General features: G+C 35.9%; 1 protein-coding gene and 1 non-coding gene across 10 annotated transcripts in view; one reads left to right on the top strand and one right to left on the bottom strand.

The window, feature by feature from the left end:
• The window catches only part of DENND4A (DENN domain containing 4A), a 94064-nt gene that overhangs the window by 18849 nt on the left and 52697 nt on the right, over positions 1-22518 (bottom strand). For 5 of the 9 annotated variants that reach the window (XM_023757806.1, XM_023757808.1, XM_023757812.1 and 2 more), the window contains 10 exons: positions 19565-19665; positions 16396-16614; positions 14554-14699; positions 8119-8252; positions 5264-5399; positions 4503-4709; positions 4286-4414; positions 3656-3797; positions 3128-3259; positions 152-268 (listed from right to left, as the gene is read on the bottom strand). In XM_023757806.1, coding sequence (XP_023613574.1) covers positions 152-268; positions 3128-3259; positions 3656-3797; positions 4286-4414; positions 4503-4709; positions 5264-5399; positions 8119-8252; positions 14554-14699; positions 16396-16614; positions 19565-19665 — 1463 coding nt within the window. The remainder of the gene's footprint in view (positions 1-151; positions 269-3127; positions 3260-3655; positions 3798-4285; positions 4415-4502; positions 4710-5263; positions 5400-8118; positions 8253-14553; positions 14700-16395; positions 16615-19564; positions 19666-22518) is intronic. The other 4 variants (XM_023757807.1, XM_023757809.1, XM_023757811.1 and 1 more) reach the window with 2 other exon arrangements.
• LOC111826979 lies at positions 5821-5927 on the top strand. Its single transcript, XR_002830435.1, has one exon. It is a non-coding gene; the product is annotated as a U6 spliceosomal RNA (small nuclear RNA).

Below are 22518 nucleotides of genomic sequence, written 5' to 3'. Positions count from 1 at the left end.
ATATTAAGTGGTAGAGAGGGCTTGTAATGGGAGGAAAGAGGAATTATAATAGGAAAGTGAAAAATAAAATTAGTACTTTTATACCGAAAGCCAGTTGTATTTATTATTAATGTAAGCCCACAATTTTATACAATATCAACTTAATACCTACAGGAACTAGAATCACTCCCTTTCTTATCTTTTTCTTCTTGAATGTCTTCAGTAGATATATCTCCTCTTCTAACTTCATCTTTGGATAATGAATTATATCCAAGATCAGACTGGCCACCTAGAAAAAAAAAATAAAAATCCGTATGGTGTTTATCATAAACTTCTTTACTGAGAAATGGAATTAGGAGCAACGCATTACTATTCCGATTTACTTATAGGAATTTTTCTGGATAACTTTAAATTGGAAGCATTATATTGTGAGATTCCATCCCCCATCTCTATTAAAGTAAGAAAGGGATAATCTCAAAATAATTTATTTTTGGCTCCATGCTGTAGTCAAAAGCATATACATGCACACTACTAGCTGGGCTCCAAAAAACAAAGACAAACCGGACATTCTTTATACAAGTCCATGACCTTTCTAGTAAAAGCCTGAGTTCCAACTAAGCAATGAAGAAAAATCTGCAGGGAATTCATAATAGAACCTTCACACACAGGAAGCTGAATGTCTAAATAATTTTACCAAAAAAAAAGTGTTTATGTAAGTTTATAAATAGGTAATTACTTTTTCTGAAAATTCAATTGAATACCAAATTGCACTTAAGTACAAATACATGGGAATGAGAAAAAGAACATGTTAAAGTTATTTTTAAGAAATGCAAAAGTTGCATTGATACAAAAAACTTCTAATATATTATACTGTTAGAGATTATTTACTTTTCAGCAAATTATTTTCACTAGATTAACATCAAGACATAAGGTTTTGAAACCTAGTTCTATATCCTAGCAGACATAATTTTAAGTAAACCATATAACCTTTTTTGTTTGGAACTCTAATTTCAAGATTTATAATACACACGTTATGATTATATGAGAAACTATATATGGAATGGTTTAAATACTTGTAAAGAACTATCTAAGGAAACTTTATTAAGTATCACTAGGTATTTAATAAAATTGTTATACTTTTGAGTTTGTACTTTTAGTAATCCATTTTTCAGCTCTATTCCCAAAGAAATAAGTTAAAAATGTGAAGATAATCTTGAAATTCATGCTTTTATTAGGTCCTGTACTGTTTTAAGATAGTCTTTTTTTTTTTTTAAAAAAGGCCATAGTTAAAGACAAAAAATAGACTTCTTCATTTTTAAGAGATAATGTCCGAGGATGACTGCAATGGCTAATTACTATATTCACATTGCATAATTAATAAAACCAGCCCCGTAAAAAACAACTATGAAAATTACATTTCAACACAATTAGCTTATATTTATATTCTTAAAGGCAGGCATAAAAGGACACCAGCCAAAATGTTACTGTTTGCAGAGATAGTAAAACTTTGTATTTTATGCCTTTATAGAAGCCTTTATATTTTATTAATGGTTGAAGTTTTAAATTTAAAATTTCTGTCTATTAAGAGGTAGCTCTTATATTAAGAGGCAGCATATGTACATTTTTAATGTAATAATAAAAAGGACAGAATTATTCAAGTAATTTATTTTTAAAATATGTCAGTTTTAATATTAGAGAAGGCTATGTACAAATCTATTTTAATGAAATTAATGCCACCTTCAGTGCTAGAATGCTACAAATTTTATACATATTGAAATTATTTATTTGTAACTTTTTATTTTAATACTAGAGGCCCAGTACATGAAATTCCTACACTGGGGGTGGGGGGGTGGTCCCTCAGCCTGGCCTGTGCGCTCTTGCAGACCGGGAGCTCTCAGGGGATGTCCGACAGACAGCTTAGGCCTGCTCCTGGTGGGGGAGTGGGCCTAAGCAAGCCAGCATTCAGACATCCTTAGCGCTGCCATGGAGGCAGGAGAGGCTCCTGTCACTGCCGCTGCACTAGGCTTCTGGCACTCCCCCTGTGGGAGTACACTGACCACCAAGGGGCAGCTCCTGTATTGAGCATCTGCCCCCTGGTGGTCAGTGCATGTCATAGCGACCAGTCGTTCACGGTTTGGTCGATTTGCATATTAGCCTTTTATTATACAGGATAGTTTAAGACTCACAAGGAATCCTATCTAATAAAGAGGAAATATGCTAATCGACCACCACACCCTCACAAGATGGTGACGTCCACAGCCAATAAAGGGGGAATATGCTAACTGACTGCCACACCCTCACAAGATGGTGGCACCCAGTCCTCTCAGCCCCGCCTCATCCAGCTGGAGTCCCCCAGTCCCCTCAGCCCTGGCGGGGAGGGCAGTTGGGGACGATCATGCTGGCAGGCTAGCAGTTAGGCGTCAATCAGGCCAGCAGGGGAATGGTTAGGGGGCTATCAGGCTGGCAGGCAGAGTTGTTAGGGGCAATCAGGCAGGCGAGTGGTTAGGAGCCAGCAGTCTCGGACTGTGAAAGGGATGTCCGACTGCAGGTTTAGGCCCGATCCCTATGGACATCCCCTGCAGTCGGACATCCCCTGAGGGGTTCCAGATTGGAGAGGGTGCAGGCTGGGCTGAGGGACACTCCCCCCCCCCCCCCCATGCACGAGTTTCGTGCACTGGGCCTCTAGTTGTAAAAATAATACAGTACTGAGAAAGTTCCTGTGTACCCTTTACTCAGCTTTCCCAATAATAATATCTCATATGAAACAGTAAATTGATGTTGATATGGTATTATTAACACAGATCAGAGATATAAGTTTCTTTTTTTAAAACTCTAATTAAATTTTCATAATTACAAAGAACTTATCCTATAAAATTGATATGAAGAGATATGTGTGCTATCTAAAGTTAATTGGCTTATCATGGACTAAATACTTGAATAAATTCTTAAACTTTTATTTCTAGTCAAATAAAGAATGAATAAAATTGCATATAGTTATTAAATGCAACATCAAATCAAATACCTAATATATAAAATTAAAAAATGACAGTTAAATACATCATTGAAAATTAAAATCCTGAAAAGACCAGAGAGCAAATCTAATTTTTAAAATGTACTTTAATATATGTATACATAAGCACAAACAAACCTGTACTAGATCTATCATCAGTAGCATATACTTTGATTAAACCCGTATTAAAAGGTGCCTGCTCCACAGTGTGTGTCCCATGACCACTATCCATGCTGCCATGACTAACAGCATCCAGGTCACTGCCATCTGCTTAAGAACACAATTTGACAGCATTTTACTACTCAGGGAGATACCAAAAACACACATCAGTTTGTTGCTCAAGCTAATATCTACTAATACTGAATACAAAAAGTGCCACATAATTAGCAAATCCAACTGTAACAAAGAACCCTCTTGTGAATCATTAACGAATACTAAAACGAGACCACCAACAGTTGATAGTATAAGTTATAAGAAAAAAAGTAAAATTTTGTGTTTTTAAATGTGAAGAATACTCCAATCAGAATTTGCTTAATGGCAATAAAAACTAGAAAACATTCAATAACTTGAAAGTATTTAAAATTTCTAAAAAATGTAAAGTATAACTAGTCAATTAATTTTAAAGAAAAAAATTAAACATATATATACTTAAAAATCTTTAATTACCTGAGAGAGTTGTTTGTGATAAGCGTGCATGTTTCTTTAAAGTTCTTTTGAACTGTGCTACTCCTAAAACAACGTTTCTTAATTTTGTCCAAAGATAATAGCCATTATGACTTCGTGAAGGCCAGGTACTTTCTAAAACAGCCTATTTGTTAAAAAAAAAAAAAATTAGTATAATAATTTTTATAAATGAACACATTGGCTTTAGATTCAAAGTAAAGAATATCTAAGTAGATTGTATAACACAAAATAGCACAAAAATTTTACTTGATTTACAAAATATATTTTAAATACTCTAAGCCCTAACTGGTTTGGCTCAGTGGATAGAGCATCGGCCTGTGGACTCAAGGGGCCCAGGTTCGATTCTGGTCAACGGCATGTACCTTGGTTTCGGGCACATCCCCAGTAGGGGGCATGCAGGAGGCAGCTGATCGATGTTTCTCTCTCATCGATGTTTCTAACTCTCTAGCCCTCTCCCTTCCTCTCTGTAAAAAATCAATAAAATATATTTTAATAAAATAAATACTCTAAAATAAATGTCAAATAAACCCTGCAAGAACAACTTCTGCCATTAAATTAAGATTGTATAATCACAAAAGTTATACTCTTTCTCCATGAAATAAAAGTAATTACCTTATTATAATAACCATAAGTAATGGCATTGGGGTCAATACCAGCTTTCCGCATTTCAAAAAGCACTCGAACTGCAAGCACTGGCTGATCATATTGTCCACAGAGCTGCATAAGAATGCGGTAGCACACCTGAAACACAGTAAATTCAAAAGTGTACAGAAGCAAAACACCTATGTACATAAATATAGAAATAAAGCATTTTAAAGATAATTGTTACCTCATCAGGTGGATCCATCTTCTTTGACTGCATTTTTTTAAGCACATCATATGCTGTTTTCAGTGCCCTGACTTTTGAATGACATACTTTCACATAAGCTGGGAGACAAATAAACCACAGTCCGTAACAGTGACGCAGCAGACACCTAGACCACATCTGAGGAATGGAAGAGTACCGCTTGGCAATTTTATGGGCTGATTTAATTTCCTAGGGAAAAATGCGAAGATCTCATTAATAAATTTACACACATGGCATCCTTATTTAACTGTGTGTTGAACAGGTATAAGTCACTTACTTTTATAATGTTTCCCTAATAAAATCTGCTTGTAATTAATATATATTCAAGCCTCTGCTTGAATTTGTATTATATCATATCTGTAATAATAAAAGCGTAATATGCAAATCGACTGAATGGCCGTCGGCCGTCCTTCCGGATGACCTTCCAGATGAAGCTGGGGCTACAGCCACGGGATGGAGGCAGTCGCCCTGGCTGCGAGGGAGGAATCGAGGCAGCCGCCCCGGCTGAGAAGGCCTACTCTTGCACGAATTTCATGCATCGGGCCTCTAGTATAAAATAGAGTTCTAGAACTAGTTAATTTTTTGAAGTCCACTTACTCTAAATTATCTTCAGAATGCTTCAGGGAGCTTAATCTAGTCACAGTTACATATGAGGTGGTAAAGTATATTAAGGAAGGATAAGTGTCATATTTACTTTTGTTCTAATATTTGATTACATGAAAAATGCAAAATTTTCAAAGCACCTGTTTTGTTCTTCTGAACATAGGAGAAGGACTAGTAGGACTACTTGATTTTGAAGGCAATTTGCTCTTTTGTGTTTGTAGAAATCCATCAGGTCTCTCAAATAAACTGTTCCTAAGAACTGGAAATCCATTATAACTGTTTTTGAAAAGAGAAAAAGAAAGCTTCAAGCACACATAGATTATATCATACTGGTTACACGCTAAAAAAATGTATGACCAACAATTTATCCTATGTTTCTCCATCAGACTAGAATATATACTAAACAAATATTCATGCTAATGTTATTCTTATTATAATATTTAGAAATGTAATAGCCAAACATAAACTCAAATATATATTTTGGAGGAAAAAATTTGCTGAATTGACATTAAACTACAAAGTAACTCAAGCACTTTGGTAGTATTTGTGTAAATATATAGCAAACTTATCAGATAATATGACAGTTGGTAAAGGGCCCACCAAATCAATACTCTTTCAAACAGGACAGTCATTAATATCACTGCTTTGAATTAACTAATTACTGCAGAACCTCCCTCTTAAAAAGATGTAAATAACAGTGCTTGCTTCAGCAGCACTTATACTAAAATTGGAATGATACAGAGAAGATTAGCATGGCCCCTGAGCAAGGATGACATGCAAATTCATGAAGCGTTCCATATAAAAAAAAACAAGATGTAAATAACATATTAGCACACCAGAACAAGCTTTCATATTGTCATGAATTGGTTCATCAGGTTAGCTAGCAGGTTCAGGGCCTCATTTACTCGAAAGAAAATTGAAGAGGTTGGAGAAGAGGAAGAAAAGATTAGACTAGGTAGCTCTATGAGGAGGTGGGTTTAATTTGGGTGCTAGAGGAACGTGTTTGGGCATTTAAAAGATAGCAGCAGCTAAGAAAAAGACATACTGAAAAGAACAGAAGGAGCCCCTGAACAGCAAACTTAACCTACTTTATAATATTCTTAAAGGCATAAAATAGTTTTAATTAATGACAAAGAAAACAATAATAAAAGATGGCAAACTATATCAATTATATATAAGCAAATTCAGTTGAATAATAAAATATTGGTAAGGACTGAATGTTAAATAGCAATAAAATATCAAAGTTCAGGAAAATCCTGACCCTTAAAAATTCTTTGTATGTACATGGTGTGATAAAACCATTCTGTGTATCCTGTGGAAACTTACTGCCTTATCATTTTATATAGAAAATGTAAGTATATAACCATCTCTTATTAAGAGAACAGACTGTGCTCATTAAAGACATTTAAATTGTTTCAAATAATGGGGATGACTACACCAAAATTATACTGGGTAGTCTCAAGGGGGAAAAATGACTTAGATTCTTTAAAAAATGAAAACTTTTTAAACTAAGTAATTTTCTTATTAAAGGACTAAATCTTAAAGTAAAATTTTAATTAAAAAGTTAAAACCAAACCCCCCAAAACCCAAAAGTATATTAGTAAACATACCAAAAGGAGTCTTAGAAATATCATGTACAGCCCTGGCTGGTTAGAGTTCAGCCCTCGCACAAAAGGATTTCGGAATCGATTTCAGGTCAAGGGCACGTACTTGGGTTTTGGGTTCGCTCCCTGCCACTGAACAGGGCATGTTTGGAATGCAACTAATTGATGTTTCTCACATTGATGTTTCTCTCTCTCCCTCTCTCTAAAAATTAATAAAAAATGTCCTCAGATGAGGATAAAAAAAAAAAAGTGAGTCTGGCCAGTGTGGCTCAGTGGTTGAAAATGTCAACCTATGAACCCAGAGGTCACAGTTCGATTCCAGGTCAGGCACATGCTGGGTTTCAGGCTCAATTCCCAGTAGGGGGCATGCAGAAGGCAGCCAATCAATTCTCTTTCATCATTGATGTTTCTATCTCTCTCTCCCTCTTCCTTCCTCTCTGAAGTCAATAAAAATATATGTCTTTTTAAAAATGATATGAATAACATCATCAATAGATGTAAAGGGCTGGAATCAAGTGGACTTTGAATATTTACAAACATCGGTTACACCACTTTTTCAAATTTAATAATCTGGGTTATAAAAATAAGGATGTCCTGAAAAATCCTTTTTTAATAAAAATAACAAACTGTGACTTAATGAATGATAGGTGAGAAATGGTTTTAGAATCTTTAAATAAAGTAAGGAGTGTTAATAGAGAAGAAATAAATAACTTAAAATCTAAAAGGAAATACTATTTTAAATAAAAAATATATACTAGAAACTAACTATAGTATATAACAAATGTATATGTATAAAATATATCTAGATAGATAGATGTATAATAAATCTACCTCTATTAGAACTTTTCTCTAGACTTGAAGACAGGAACTATGTGTCATTCAAGTCTAAAAACCAAGCACTTAGAAGCATCTGGCCAAATTTCCTAAATTAATAACCATCAATTCCAATGGTTCTGAATCTCAACTTAAAATAAAAAATCATGGAATAATTAATAACCTAAAAAAATTACACATTAACCAATGTGTGTGTGTGTGGGGGGGTGGGGAGTGAGGAAACCAGCTTTAGTGAGAAACAAAAATCAACATTTTATAATAAAAATGCTGTATTTTGGTGGGGGTAGAGTCCTAACTGAATGTAATCAACATTTATGAGAACAGATACTTATGCAGATATAGAACTTCCCATTCCCAAGTCTATATTATGCAAAATTATAATTTTTTTCTTTTTAGACCTCAAAACTTAATAATGGATGTGGGATAAGCTTGCTTACCACCTAAAAATTAGGGATCTGTAAAGTTTGGATTTTTGAAAATACCATTCCTTAGAAAGCTACATCACAGATGATGGATTGCTTCTCTCTTTCAATCTCAAACATTCGCCTCTTGAATACCTGTACTGTAAAGGGGGTTCTTCACCATTGGGTAGATGGGGGATCTCAGGTGGTGTTACAAAAACAGTATGTTCGCTTTTGAAAGATTCATCCAGTTCTATAAGTCGCATTTCACCACTTTTGTCCATATCCACCTGAAGGAGTTTTAAAAAAGCATATATTAAAAACACACACCCCACAATGGTTAGCCAAGTGTTCATCTATAGGAGAATGGTTAAATAAACCATGTATACAACTCGGTACTATAGAGCTATTAAAAAAAAAAAAAAGAATGGGCAAGTTGTCTATGTATGACTATAGAAAGATCTCCAAGATAATTAAGTGGAAGTAACAAGCTGCAGAGCATTGTATATAGTGAACTAATTTTTGAGTAAGAAAGAAGGAGCCTTGGCCGGCATTGCTCAGTGGTTAGAGAGTCATAGGTTCAATTCCCTATCAAGGGCATGTACGTGGGTTGCAGGTCTGATTTCCACCCCTGGTTGGGGTGGGTGTGGGAGGCAACAAATCAATCTTACATCAATATTTCTCTTTCTTCTCTCTCTGTCCCTCTGCCTCCTCCTTTCCACTCTCTCTAAAAATTAATGGAAAAAAGATCCTCACTCTTTGGGTGAGGATTAAAAAAAAAAAAGAGGGAAAAACAAGAGGAAAAAAAAAATATATAAAAATATATATATATTATACACACACACTAGAGGCCCGGTGTATGGATTCATGCACTGCTGGGGTCCCTTGGCCTGGCCTGCAGGGATCGGGCCGAAACCAGCCCAATGCATAAATTTGTCCAGGGCGTGTCTGGCCCGTCTTGCCCAGTCCCGATTAGGGCCGCATTGCCCAGTCCTGATCGGGGCCGGGGATGGACCATGGGAGGGCTCCAGGGCGTGTCCAGCCCCTCTTGCCCAGTCCCAATCAGCTGGACCCTAGCAGCAAGCTAACCTTCCAGTTGGAGTGTCTGCCCCCTGGTGGTCAGTGAGCATCATAGCGACTGGTCAAATGGTCGAACGAACGGTCAGACACTTAGCATATTAGGCTTTTATTATATAGGATTTTTTGTTTATACGCACATAAAGAAATACTGAAGAATACAAAGAAAAGTAATTATCTATATGGGGGAGGGGAGATGAATGGAGTGAACAAGATGGGACAAGACCCAGATTTCCCAATGTATATGTTTTTATATTATTTTGAATCGTGGGGATGTATTCAAGAAATAATTTTTAAAATGCACACACAGCCCTGGCCAGTCTGGTTCAGTTGATAGGGCATTGTTATTCCATGTACCAAAAGACTGCGGGTTTGATCCCGAGTCGGGGTGAGTGGTTGGGCGCATGTACAGGAGGCAACTGATTGATCTTTCACATCGATATTTCTCTCTCTCAAATCAGGTGAGAATTTAAAAAAAAATACAAATAGGCAGGGTATCAAAAAAATATCTTCAATGTACTCTTTCTCACTAAGCTGCTGGAAGATGTGCTCCACCATAACAAAGAGGTAAACCAAGAAAGAAGCTACTGAAGCCAGAAAGCGACAACTCCAGAGAGAGGTCAATATCATTCCAGGATGATGGTGAAGGAAAATCCAGGATGACAGAGTAAAAAGCAATCAGTTCATATTGGAACAAAAAGATAGAATGCTCCAGCAAAAATTTTTAAAACAATCAAATGGATATGTTAGAAAAATTGACAGATTTAAACATTTTCACTTTTGTAGAAGACTTTAGAAATGACTTAACATTAGACACAAAGGAAGGAACATAGTAATTATTAACTTCAGGGAAAACAAAATCCATACATGAAAGGCAATTTAACTATAATGTATATATGGCTTAGCTGTGATTATATACAAAGTGGCCAAAAATAATGTTATGACTATACTGGGAGGATTGTGGTATTGGTGGTAGACATTAATTAGCAGCAATAAAACCATATTATTTGGAAATCTTAAGGTAAATGACTGAAGATATAGCTGAAAGATAAAGTGGTGGTCTCTGGGGAGCAGAAACTAGGGTAGAAAGGAACGGGACCTAGCCTTAAAAAAGTACTAGAGGCCCGATGCATGAAATTCATGCATGGGTAAGGTCCCTAGGCCTGGCTGGTGATCAGGGCCGATCTGTGGGGCAACTGGCAGGGTGATTGGGGGGCCCCCCGCTGGCACCTGCCTTGGCTGGCCTGGAGCCTGTGGGCTGGGGGCAGCTCCTGTGTTGAGCGTCTGCCCCCTGGTGGTCAGTGCGCATCATAGTGACCGGTCATTCCGCCGTTCAGTTGATTTGCACATTAGGCTTTTATTATATAAGACTGACTTTCTAAACTATGTTATGTTTTACTGTGGTAAAAATGAAAATTTCCTTTTAAGAGATTTGGCAGCAATATTAAGAATGCTTAGCTCTGGCTGGTGTGACTCAGTTGGTTGGGCGTCATCCCCTGCACAGAAAGGTTGCTGGCTCAATTCCTGGTCAGGGCACATGCCTGGCTTGTGGGGCTCAATCCCCAATAAGGGGCATGCAGGAGGCAGTCTATCTACATAGATATTTCTCTCTTTCTCTCCTTCTCCCTTCCTCTCTCTCTAAAATATCAATGAAAATGTTTTTGAAATATGCTTATAAGATCTGGTTATGTAAACAATTAGGAAACCATGTTATAATTATGTAAAAACACTGAAAGTAAGTGTAAAATGGATATTAGTTAGGGTATTGGGCTTACAAAGTTTTTCTCCCTTTTATTTTCCACAAAATTTAATATAAGTGTTAAAAAGTTAAACTTTCAATAAAAACAGAGAACATTATTAGCAAGACTAAAAATATAAAAAAAAATTAGGAACATGTCAGGGATAACTCATAGTGGTAACCTGTCAATGATAAATTATATCAAATGAATAACAAATGAAAAGCTCTATTTACATACATTTTTTTTTATTCAGAGGGAGTGGGTTTAATCTAATTATAAGGGCAGCAATGATAATGAAATAGAAAAGATGGACTAGAACAAAAAGGTTTAAACAGATACCCAAGGTAATTGGAAAGGAAGCTGAAAACTACTCCTATCCATGATGGAACATTATAAGAGAAGTGCTTGTCAATGAGCACCAGGTGTTTTAAAAATTTTATTTACTTATTTAACAGCTTCTCCCTCTCCAGATCAGGGCCTACTTCTTACTCTCCAGCCACTTTGCATAAAAAACACCTGTGGACAAGGAAAACTGCTCTAATTCTCAGTACGTATTATAAAGACTATTAAAACAAAAACTTGATACAATGCTGTAATGAAGACAAAATTGTCAAGGAGCTATGACATTGCTTCTCAAAATAAGCAAGGTTTCAAAGCTCTATATAGGCAGGTCAACTTACAAAAAGGCACGGTTCTAAAAGTTCATTTGTAAGTAAGTTATTCAAAATATAGAAAATAAATCCCCTCTCCCCCCAAAAAAGTCCTTCCTGAGAAATATTCTACATTTGGAGTCATGATTGCAGGGAAATCTATATTTGCCAAAACTTATCAAACTCTAAATTTGACTGAACGACTGGAATGACCGGTTGACCAGTCACTATGATGCACACTGACCACCAGGGGGCAGATGCTAAATGCAGGAGCTGCCCCCTGGTGGTCAGTGCACTCCCACAGCCAACCAACCTCCTGTGGCCCCACCCCCTGGCTGACTTGCCAATCTCCCATGGCCCCTCCCCCTGACTGGCCAACCTCCCACGACCCCTCTCCCTGGCTAGCCAACCCCCCCACCCCATAGGCCTCGATCGCTGGCCAGGCCAAGGGACCCCACCCATGCATGAATTCGTGCACTGGGCCTCTAGTGTTGATATATTATATCTCAGAATTTTGAATTTTTAAAAACTGTCCTAAAAGGCAGTTAGAGTACCATTCCATCAAAAATAAAAATTTAATACATATTTCTAGCACAACACTGTAGCACCATTTGAACTACAGCTAATCACCCTTTATTTCAGTGTTTTTATGGTAAAATGAATTGAGTTCTAAGCAGATAATGGCATATGTCCATGGTTTTCCTATTTCAAAGCATTTCAAGGACTTCAAGACCTTAGCCTTTTAACTCTCTATCAACACCAGAAAGTACTTCTCTACATCAACCATCCCTCAAGTTTTATAAAGTGAAGGAAAGGGTATATATATGCCTACACAAGGCTCCAAACTTGTTACTGCTCTCCATATGTTATTCAAAAGCTGAACATTGTCATGAGATGATAAAATGAGATGAGCTGGTTTTACTAACCTAATAAACTCGAATAAAAGCCAGCAAGATTAGTGGAATCTAATGAACAAAATGAACTAGCAAACAGAATAGAAACAGATTCATAGATACAGAAAACAGACTGTCAGTTGTCAGAGGGGAGGGGGATTGGGGGGGTTTGTGAAAAAGGAGAAGGACATAAGCAAAAAAACCCACACACAAAAACACACACACCAAAAATCAGACACAGACAACAGTATGGTGATTGCCAGAGGGAAAGGGGGATGTGGGAGGAGGAAGACAGCATAGGGGGATAAACGGTGATGGAGATTTTCTTTGGGTCCTAAGCGCATGATGCAGTATTGTAGATGATGTTTTATAGAACTGTACACTTGAAACCTGTATGGTTTTATTAATCAATGTCACCCTAATAAATTCAATAAAAAATCGTCACAATGTCTTCTACTTTTTAGTTCATACAATACTACTCTGAACACTGTGAGACATGCAGTTATAATAATTTCTCCTCACAATATTTTAAAAAAAACCCACAAGATAAGAAAACAACACAGAAACACTAAAGGACTTGACTAAAGTGCAAGTATAATAGCTGGGGTGAAAGTCCTTCTGATTCCCAATGCAGTGTTTATCCCACTACACCCTTCACAGTGAGTATAAGTTCTCATTTTTATAGGACACATTTGGTACTTAATTAATAAATGACATTTTCATGTTAAACTCAGAACTAAGCCAACTTCTGTATAGTTTGGCTGTTGTGCCCCCCCACCCAAATCACTGATTTTCTTTCACAGTCACATAAATTGGAAAGTGATGGACTTCTTTAAATTACCTTATCAGTATAAATTGTTGAAAAAAATTTCTTTTTTCTACTATCATGGGCATAAAACCATGAACACACACACACACACACACACACACACACACACACACACATATATAAAAGGCTAAGCGACCGGACGACTGGCAGGTAGGTATGATGCACCCTGACCACCAGGGGGCAGACGCTCAACACAGGAACTGCCGAGTGACTGCAACTTTGCAGAGTGCTGTCTCGCACTCCAGGACCCCTTGGGGGATGTCGGACTGCCGATTTTGGCCTGATCCCTGCAGGCCAGGCCGAGGGACCCCATCTGCCGGAGGGACCCCACTCACTCTGCAGACACCCTTCGAGCCATGGCACCTCCCAGGTGCGGCTGGGGAGGGACCGTGGGAGAGACCGTGGGAGGTTGGCTCCAGGGTGTGTCTGGCTCAACTCGCCCAGTCCCGCCCCACAGGCCACCTTCTAATTAATTTCCTTTCAATGTGCACAAATCTGTGCACTGGGCCTCTAAAAAAAAAAAATATATATATGTATATATATATATATATATACACACACACACACACACACACACACACACACATATATGTACAAATTTATAGAAAAGTTTCAAGTACACTAACTTTTCAAATACAAATAACTTTTTTCCTCTTAATATTTTGAGAGAAAGTTGCTGACCTGATGACCCATCACGTCTGAATACTTCAGTGTGTACTTCCTACAAAAAAGGACATTCTCCTATATAACTACAATACATGAATCTGGAAATTAACATTTATACTGTCTAATACTCAAACTACATTTGAATTTTGTTGATTAGCTTAATAATGTTATATCAGAAGCATCCCTGGCCAGTGTTGCTCAGTGGTTAGAGTGGTTGGCCTGAGCACCAAAGAGTCACAGGTTCAATTCCGGTCAAGGGCACTTGCAGGAGTGATGCTGGCCCTAGTTGGGGTGCATGTGGAAGGCAACCTATTGATGTGCCTCTCTCACATTGATGTTTTCCTCTCTCTCCTGTACCCTCTTTCTCTTCTACTTTCTCTCTAAAAATCAATGGAAAAAATATCCTCGGATGAGAATTAACAACAACAAAATGCTCAAGTTAGAGGTCCACAGGCTTGAACAAAAGTTCTATTGTCCGTAAGTGGGCAGGCAGAGATACAGACCTGACTGCTAAAATAAAACTCACGATTTAGTAAAATACTGCAGGAAATTTCCAAGAGGTTGTTGTGTTCTATAATATCTGGTAGGCCACCAAAACTTTCAGAATAAAGGGTCAATGATGGGATGAAATTAATTTAGATTTTGTTAAAAGCTAGTAAAACTTATAAATAGAAACCATAATTTATAACAATTATAACAGTCACACAAAATAAGTAGAGCACTGCAGACAAACTTACTTTATCTACACAGTCATCAAAGAATGCCAGGCTTGCATCTTTATCACTGACAAAAGAACATTCCTCAATGAAGCGAATAAACATTTGTGTTTTGGTCATCATGTTATAGAATTTTTGATGTGATCGGTCTCGGCTTCTTAAGAAAGCTGTTCAACATAAATTTACAATGTCAGAATATCATTTGTAGATTCATAGAATTTTTAAGCTAGAAGGAACTTGATCAACCATGTCATCTATATCCACCATTTTGCAGAAAAAGAAACTAAGACCCTGAAAGTAGAAGTGATCTGACAAAGATAGCAACAGGAAAGAAACTTGAATCAAGATCTTTCAAATCCTCAACCAAAATTGTCTCTGTTGTCCTCTCACTACCTTGAAGATTACACATAAACTAGTAAATGTGAAAGCATCTTAAAATTGCAATTTACCCCCTTCTTTATGTGTTGCACGATATGTGCATGTGGCTCATGCTCTCTCCATATACATACGTACTTTTTTTAAAGCAGCAGTTACATCACCTCTAGTATTCATTTATGCTGTGTCAATACTTACTGTAACAGAGTAAAAGTTTATTTCCTGATTTCACACTCCACCTCATTCACTCAATTACACAACATGGGTTTTCTTTTGGGCCCATGAACTCAAACTATTTCCAATCTCAGGGACTTTGCATAAACTGTTCTCTCTGCCTAAAACACTCTTGTATTTTCCCTTTGCCTAATTTCTACTCCTCCTTTTAAACATGGCTCATGTGTGAATTCCTCACAAGGGCCTTCTGTGACCTAAAGTTGTGAATTGAAGTGTTCATTCATATTATTTTCAAACTAGAGGCCCGATGCACGAAATTCGTACAAGGGGCTTGGCCCTCACAGCCCTGGCGGCTTGCCTTGGCCCTTGCAGCCCCGGCTTCATCCGAAAGGTCATCTGGAAGGTCATTTGGCTGTCCTGGAAGGTCGTTTAGCATATTATGCCTTTATTATTATAGATTATCTTTTTCACTATAAGCTCTATGGGAGAACTGACCATGTTTCTCTTTTCTTTTCCTTTTATGTGTGTGACCCTGTATCTTTTGCATACCACTATATACCCAAAGCCTATCATTTGGAGGCACTCAATATACACTGAGTGGCCAGATTATTATGACCGGCCAGATTATTATGATCACCCCATCAATACAATGAAGTGAATTAGTTATGCAAATAATAATAATAAAACCTTGAGAGTATTTGCTTAGGAAGTTTTCAATATTCAGTATTTTTGGAAGTGTCAATGAAGCACTGATGGGGTGGTCATAATAACCTGGCCAGTCATAATAATCTGGCCACTCAGTGTATGTTTATTAAATAAATTTATCTTTTAAATGTTAAATACCACAAAAGAAAGTGAATACACATTATGATACAAATGCATTCCAGGGTTTCCCAACATTTTTTTTTTACTTTGTGGCATGAACAGAAAATAATATTTGTAAAGCATACTGAAGCTGCTCAAGCCTAGAGGTGATCATTACAGGCTACTCAGCATGCCCAACATTGTCTGGCTTCCCTGAAAGCGAAAAGCATCAACATCAACACAACTGTGACACAAGTGCAATAGTATATGTTTAGAAATTTCTGTACTTTTCAAATAGTTCTTCATGCATACTTTGCCAATGGGATTATATTGAATATTCCTGAAAAATAACTGGTCCTATGGAAATGGATTACCAACAGAGTTGCTATTCACGTACTCTCAAAATAGTTATATATTTTGATAAATAGGAGCTATTAACCCAGAAAGCAATTAAATCACACGAGGTTAAGCTCAATAATATGACAACTGTAAAACTATGCAATCACTCACCTTGTAGGGCAAAAAGAGAGCTTGCATCTGTGGCTGTCTCAGATGGGGCTTGTGTTATTGGTGTTAAGTATGATCTATAACCTTTTAAAATAGAGGCCATGAAACACAAAAATGCCTCTTGGATTTCCAAATCTATCATATGTAACCTCTTTCCAGAATTAAAATCATAGTCATTCATTGCTAAGTCCATTAGTCCATCATCTCTTGGTCTCTGCTGCACTGTGAAGAAATAGTTTTAGTGTTTCTCCAAATAGTCAAAACTAATGTTAATAGTTGTATTATTGTCAATATAAATTTGTTGCATATGTATGTCAAGTCATTATGCTATACACCTTAAACTTACATAGATCTGTATGTCAATTATATCTCAATAAAATTGAAAGAAAAAAATAAACATTTGTTGTGTTTTCAAAAGGGCTCAAGCTAACTCAACCTTTGTTTATATATAACTTCATAAAATGTAAATCCTAGAAAAGCTTACCACATAATTTTTTAGGCTCTGCTGAGTACATTTTATCCAAATTAAACACAAAATAGCTGGCCGGTGTGACTTAGTGGTTGAATGTCAACCTATGAACCAGGAGGTGACTGTTTGATTTCCGGGCAGGGCACATGCTCAGGTTATAGGCTCCATCTCTAGTAGGGGGCATGTAGGAGGCAGCTAATCAATGATTCTCTCTCATCATTGATATTTCTATCTCTCTCTCCTTCTCCCTCCATCTCTGGAATCAATTAAAAATATATATATATATATATATTTAAAAATTGAACACAAAATAATCCCTTTTTATCTGACTACCACCAGAAAAAATCTTCACGTTATAAAATAACTATATGTAGGTTAATTAATGAAGATCATAACAACCATAGCAACTGGACATGGGGTTAAATGCAATAGTCCTTCCTTTCCTCTTTTGTTTCTTTTAAATATAAGTATGTATAGGAGGAACATTCTGGGATTAAAATGTGAAAATCAACTCTTACTCTGAACAATTATTTCTGAACAATTCAATGCTAAAGCCATTAGGTAGTAAAAGAATAACTTTACAGTAGAGAAGAAGCTTGGTAGAAACCACATAATCAAGTGATCAAAGGGAACATATTAATCAATAATGGGACAAATTGATATAGTGATCAATCTGATAAGGATACTATGCAAGGAACTCAGTGTCACTTCTGCAATATTTCTGTCAAAGTTGCATGATCTGTATTTATCATGAGGACATTCAGACAAACCCATATCATGGACCATTCTACAATAGTAAGAATAATCTTCAAAAGTGTCAAGAAAATGAAGAAAAAATTGATGAACTGTTTAGAGAAAAGAATACAAAAGAGACCTGAGACTAAATACAACATCTGATATGCAAATGGGTTCTTTTGCTATAAAGAACATTACATATTATGATAACTAGCAAAACTCAAATCAGGTCTGAGGATAAGGATGGTAGTAACTTTGAATGTTAATTTCCTGATTTTCATGGTTATATGGTTGTATTGTAGTGCTATAGGAGAATGTACTTGTTGGTAGGAATACATTCCATTTGGAGGTGATGGGACATCTATTCTCCAAGGGTCAGGAAAAAAAAGTTTGTGATTGCTTAAAACTTTAAAAACTTTTTCAAATATGAGGAATAAATCATCTTAGCAAGTTTTTTTCAAGTTCTTATTGTCTAAAAAAGTAAAAGTATTAGAAAGAATGTAGGCATTGGAACAGAAGGTTTTAATCATTAGCTTCAACTGAATGATTCCTAAGAACGTACTTTTTACCTCTCAACCTTATTATCCTCACCTCATAGTTGCAAAGATAAAAGAATGTATGTGAAAGTACTCTGAAGCTAGAAAATGTTATACAATCCTGAACTGTCAGTATTGTTTAAAAGTCTGTAGTTTTAAGCTTTAAGATTCTGTCCTTCAATAGAGCTAAATGAACTATTTCATTGATTTTAATAATATTTAAATATTGCTAAATATTCACTGCTGGACTTCTCAGTTATTCAAAGGAAGTGCATGTACTTTTAGAAAGCAATTAATTAGGTAGTTTAAATAAAATTCCATACACAATTTACTTGTTCCATAAGATAAAATTTTATTCATTTGATGTTATTTTTTAAATATCCCAATATTTATGAATCACATCCAAATTATCTACTTATTGTGAGGTTTACTTTGTAAACATTGTCTTTCGCCCTAGCTGGTTTGGCTCAGGGGATAGAGCATTGATTGGCTTGCAGACTGAAGGGTCCCAGGTTCAATTCCTGTCAAGGGCACATGCCTAGGTTGTAGGCTTGGTCCCCAGCAGGGGGCATGCAGGAGGCAGCCGATCAATGATTCTCATCATTGATGTTTCTATATCTCTCTCCCTCTCCCTTCCACTTTGAAATCAATAAAAATATACTTTAAAAACAAAACAAAACATTGTTTTTCATGTCCTCTTCCAAGTATACTACAGGATATAAACCATTTCCTATGCTTATATTTCACCTACTACATAAATGAGAACCTCAAATATCGCTACACAATTACTAACCATTTTTCATAAAGTAAGTATTAAATTAAGGGCCCTCAATAGACCGTTGTTATAAAATACCAAGAGGATTAGATAAATGAAGATTTCATTCTTCTTAGTAATTCTGGATCACTGTCAAGATATTCTTACATAGCTTTTTACTGAAATATTCCATAGTCTAATCAATTTTCATTTTGATTAATTTCCTAATGCTTGCAGCAAGTTTCTATTTTCAAATCATTTGAAGAAAGCACAGTAGGTGAAAAACATAAGACCTAGCTCTCACCCTATTGGAAATTAGCATTTTCTAATGTAACTGAAACCATTTAATATATTCAAAACTAACTTTCTATTCCATGTATGAAGAAAATATACAAGTGGAAATGCTTATTTTTTCCATGGTGTTTCAGTAACAGTAAATTAAAGAAAACAACCAGTTTAACCTCTTTTTGAATTTTATTATTCTAAAATGGTTCTATAAAAATGTGATATCAAAAATATATCTCCCATTTAGCTTCTAACAAATTTTGCCTATATGCTCATTTGCCTTTAAGAGTATAAAAATACTTTCCTTTAGATAAACTTTTTATAAGTACAGCAAAGTAACTGGAGTTCTTTTCTCAGATTAAATTACTTCCTTTAATTAAGTTAGACACTTACATTTTGCCAATTGCTGGTACAAATTATTCAGTGTGTTCATCAGATTTTTACATGGCTTCTTTGGAAGTATCTTCCAGGCTACATTTTTCTTGTCACCAGTTCTGAGATTAAATGGAAAAAATAATACATTTGTTAGATGAACCTTTTTTTGAGGAAAAGGGGAAATATATACTTAATTATGTAAAAAAGGAAAAAGAGAAAACACGTTGAACAAATAAGAAAACACTTAACAAAATATTCTAGTGAACAGGAGAAAAATATTACTGGGGTAAATTGGAATGTTGAATATTAAAAAGTAATTTATATGAGGGTGAAACCTTGCATTAAATATAGCTCAAATATTTGTAATTATATTGGTATTGAGTACATTGCATGTGCATTGGTATCATGCCAATCACTACCAAATTTAACATGGTGGTCATTACTCTTAAACTCCATTTAAGAGTCTTTAGACACCTAAATACCGGGAAAATCCTACTATGTGGATTATGTTGTTGTTGTTATAGATTAGAAAACTTTCAATGAGCTTATCAAAATACTTTGTCATATTTAAATACTGTTTCTGCCCTGACCAGTTTGGCTCAGTGGCTAGAGCATCGGCCTGTGAACTGAAGAGTTCCAGGTTCGATTCCGGTCAAGGGCATGTACCTTGGTTGCGGGCACATCCCCAGTAGGGGGTGTGCAGGAGGCAGTTGATCCATGTTTCTCTCTCATCGATGTTTCTAGCTCTCTATCCCTCTCCCTTCCTCTCTGTAAAAAATCAATAAAAAAAAAAATTAAATACTGTTTCTTAGTTTCCTAAAAGAAAAATTATTTTTGTTTCCTTCAGAAAAGAAATAATCTATAATATTAACTTAATCAAATAAACTAGAACATTCCAAAATACTTTTAAATTATAAAAGAGGATATGTGTCTGGAAGTGGTATCTTTAGAAAAACAAACAAACAAACAAACAAAAAACAAAACAAAAAACCCCCTGAAAGTGGTATCTTTGTTTCTAAGACAAACTTCTATAATCTCCTTTAGTACCACTATGACAATACAGTTGTTGCTCTTTAAACTACATATGGGGTAGGAGAAAAACAACAACATGGTGATAAAACACCATAAAGGTTTTGGACTTAACTATAACTTTGTTTATTCCATTCTTTATTAAATATTTTTTTATTTCAATAGCAATGAATACTCATTTTAGAAAACTTGAAAAATGCACAGAAAAAGGAGAAGAAATGTACATCACTTATGTTTTAACCACCAAAGACAACGATATAGCACAGGTGTGCAGTGAAACTTGCTGAACTTTTTTTTTCAATGTTCCCTAAACTTCCCACAGAACAAAAGGACAAATATCACTTTGAAAACTAAACGAAGAAAAAAGAGTGGATGGGAAAGCTTAAGCAGACAAAGAACAACTAACTGTCTTGGAATCTATCCTATCTTTCTACAAATGAGAATAAAAATATAGATAGGGCAAGGTAAATTTGCAGGTGTCCTGCTGTGAAGATTTTATTTCATTTATAATGTGACCAAGAGCATAAAATCCTACATTACAGTGAGAACACAACGTAGTAACACTATTTACATTATTTTCTTTTTTAAAAAATATATATTTTATTGATTTTTTACAGAGAGGAAGGGAGAGGGCTAGAGAGTTAGAAACATCGATGAGAGAGAAACATCGATCAGCTGCCTCCTGCACACTCCCTACTGGGGATGTGCCCGCAACCAAGGTACATGCCCTTGGCTGGAATCGAACCTGGGACCCTTGAGTCCGCAGGCCGACGCTCTATCCACTGAGCCAAACCAGTTAGGGCTACATTATTTTCTTGATAAAACTTTGCAACACAGTACTCCCACTGTGTCTTATCATTCACTGTATGCATGCCTGCCTTAGACTAGATTATGAGCAACTTAAGAAAAGGGAGTGTACTTGGTTTACCTTTTTATTCCCAGTGCCTAGCAGAAAAGGTATTCAAGATGTAGCATAAATGAATGAAAAATATGTTATTTCATTACATCTAATTATTTACATCAAATAAATAATTTTCTTCTCTAACTCTTGATATCTTCACTTTAAAACTTGGCTGAGTAGGACAGGTTAATTTAGTATCTGAAATTGGATCTATGCTAGCCCTCTGCATTTGCATTCATAGTAACCTCATTTACAAGGTAACTATTACATAAATAGTTAGCCAATAATTAGTAATAAGATGTATTAGTTTGGAGTCAGACAGTGATGGTTTCAAAAATGCAGCTCTGGCAGTATAAGTTATGTGCCTTTTGATAAATTACTTAAAAATCTAAGCTTTGGTTTTCTTCTGTCACAGGGTTAATAAAAACTACCTCACAAAATAAAGAGAATAATATGAGACAACTAAGGCATACAGCTTTATGACTAGCACATATAAGATTCTAATTTCCCTTTCTTCAGAAATTTCTTGACATTAATAATATACTCTGTATTATATGTACCTAAGAGTCAGAGAGGGAAAAGGTAACCAAAAATTCCATACTCAGAATTTGTTTTTCTTTCAAATTTCAGGTTGAGGCTTCAGAAATTCTGGATGAAGGAAGGTAAAAAGCTGTTAGCTTACTAGTTTAGTACCCCCTTAGGTTTTTAAAGATGATAATATCAAGAAGGAAGAATACTAATGAATGCAAAAGACTCATGTTTTGTTGATTCTTTAATTCATTAGTGATCAAAACAGAAAGATAAAATAATAATTAAAAATTCTGTTATCCCTGGCTGGTGTGGCTCAGTTGGTTGGAGCATCTTCCCATGCACCAAAAGGTTGCTGGTTCAATTCCCAGTCAGGGTCCATATATAGGTCAGGGCACGTTCAGGAGACAACCAACTCATGTTTCTCTCTCACATCGACATTTCTATCTCTCTCTCTTTCTCCCTCCCTTCCGATCTCTCTAAAATCAATCCTCAGGCGAGGATTAAAAAAATT

This window comes from Myotis lucifugus, unplaced genomic scaffold (genome assembly GCF_000147115.1).
Source record: "Myotis lucifugus unplaced genomic scaffold, Myoluc2.0 scaffold_115, whole genome shotgun sequence".
In the NCBI taxonomy this organism is placed as follows: Eukaryota; Metazoa; Chordata; class Mammalia; order Chiroptera; family Vespertilionidae; genus Myotis; species Myotis lucifugus.
This window is presented reverse-complemented; position numbering and strand designations above follow the sequence as displayed.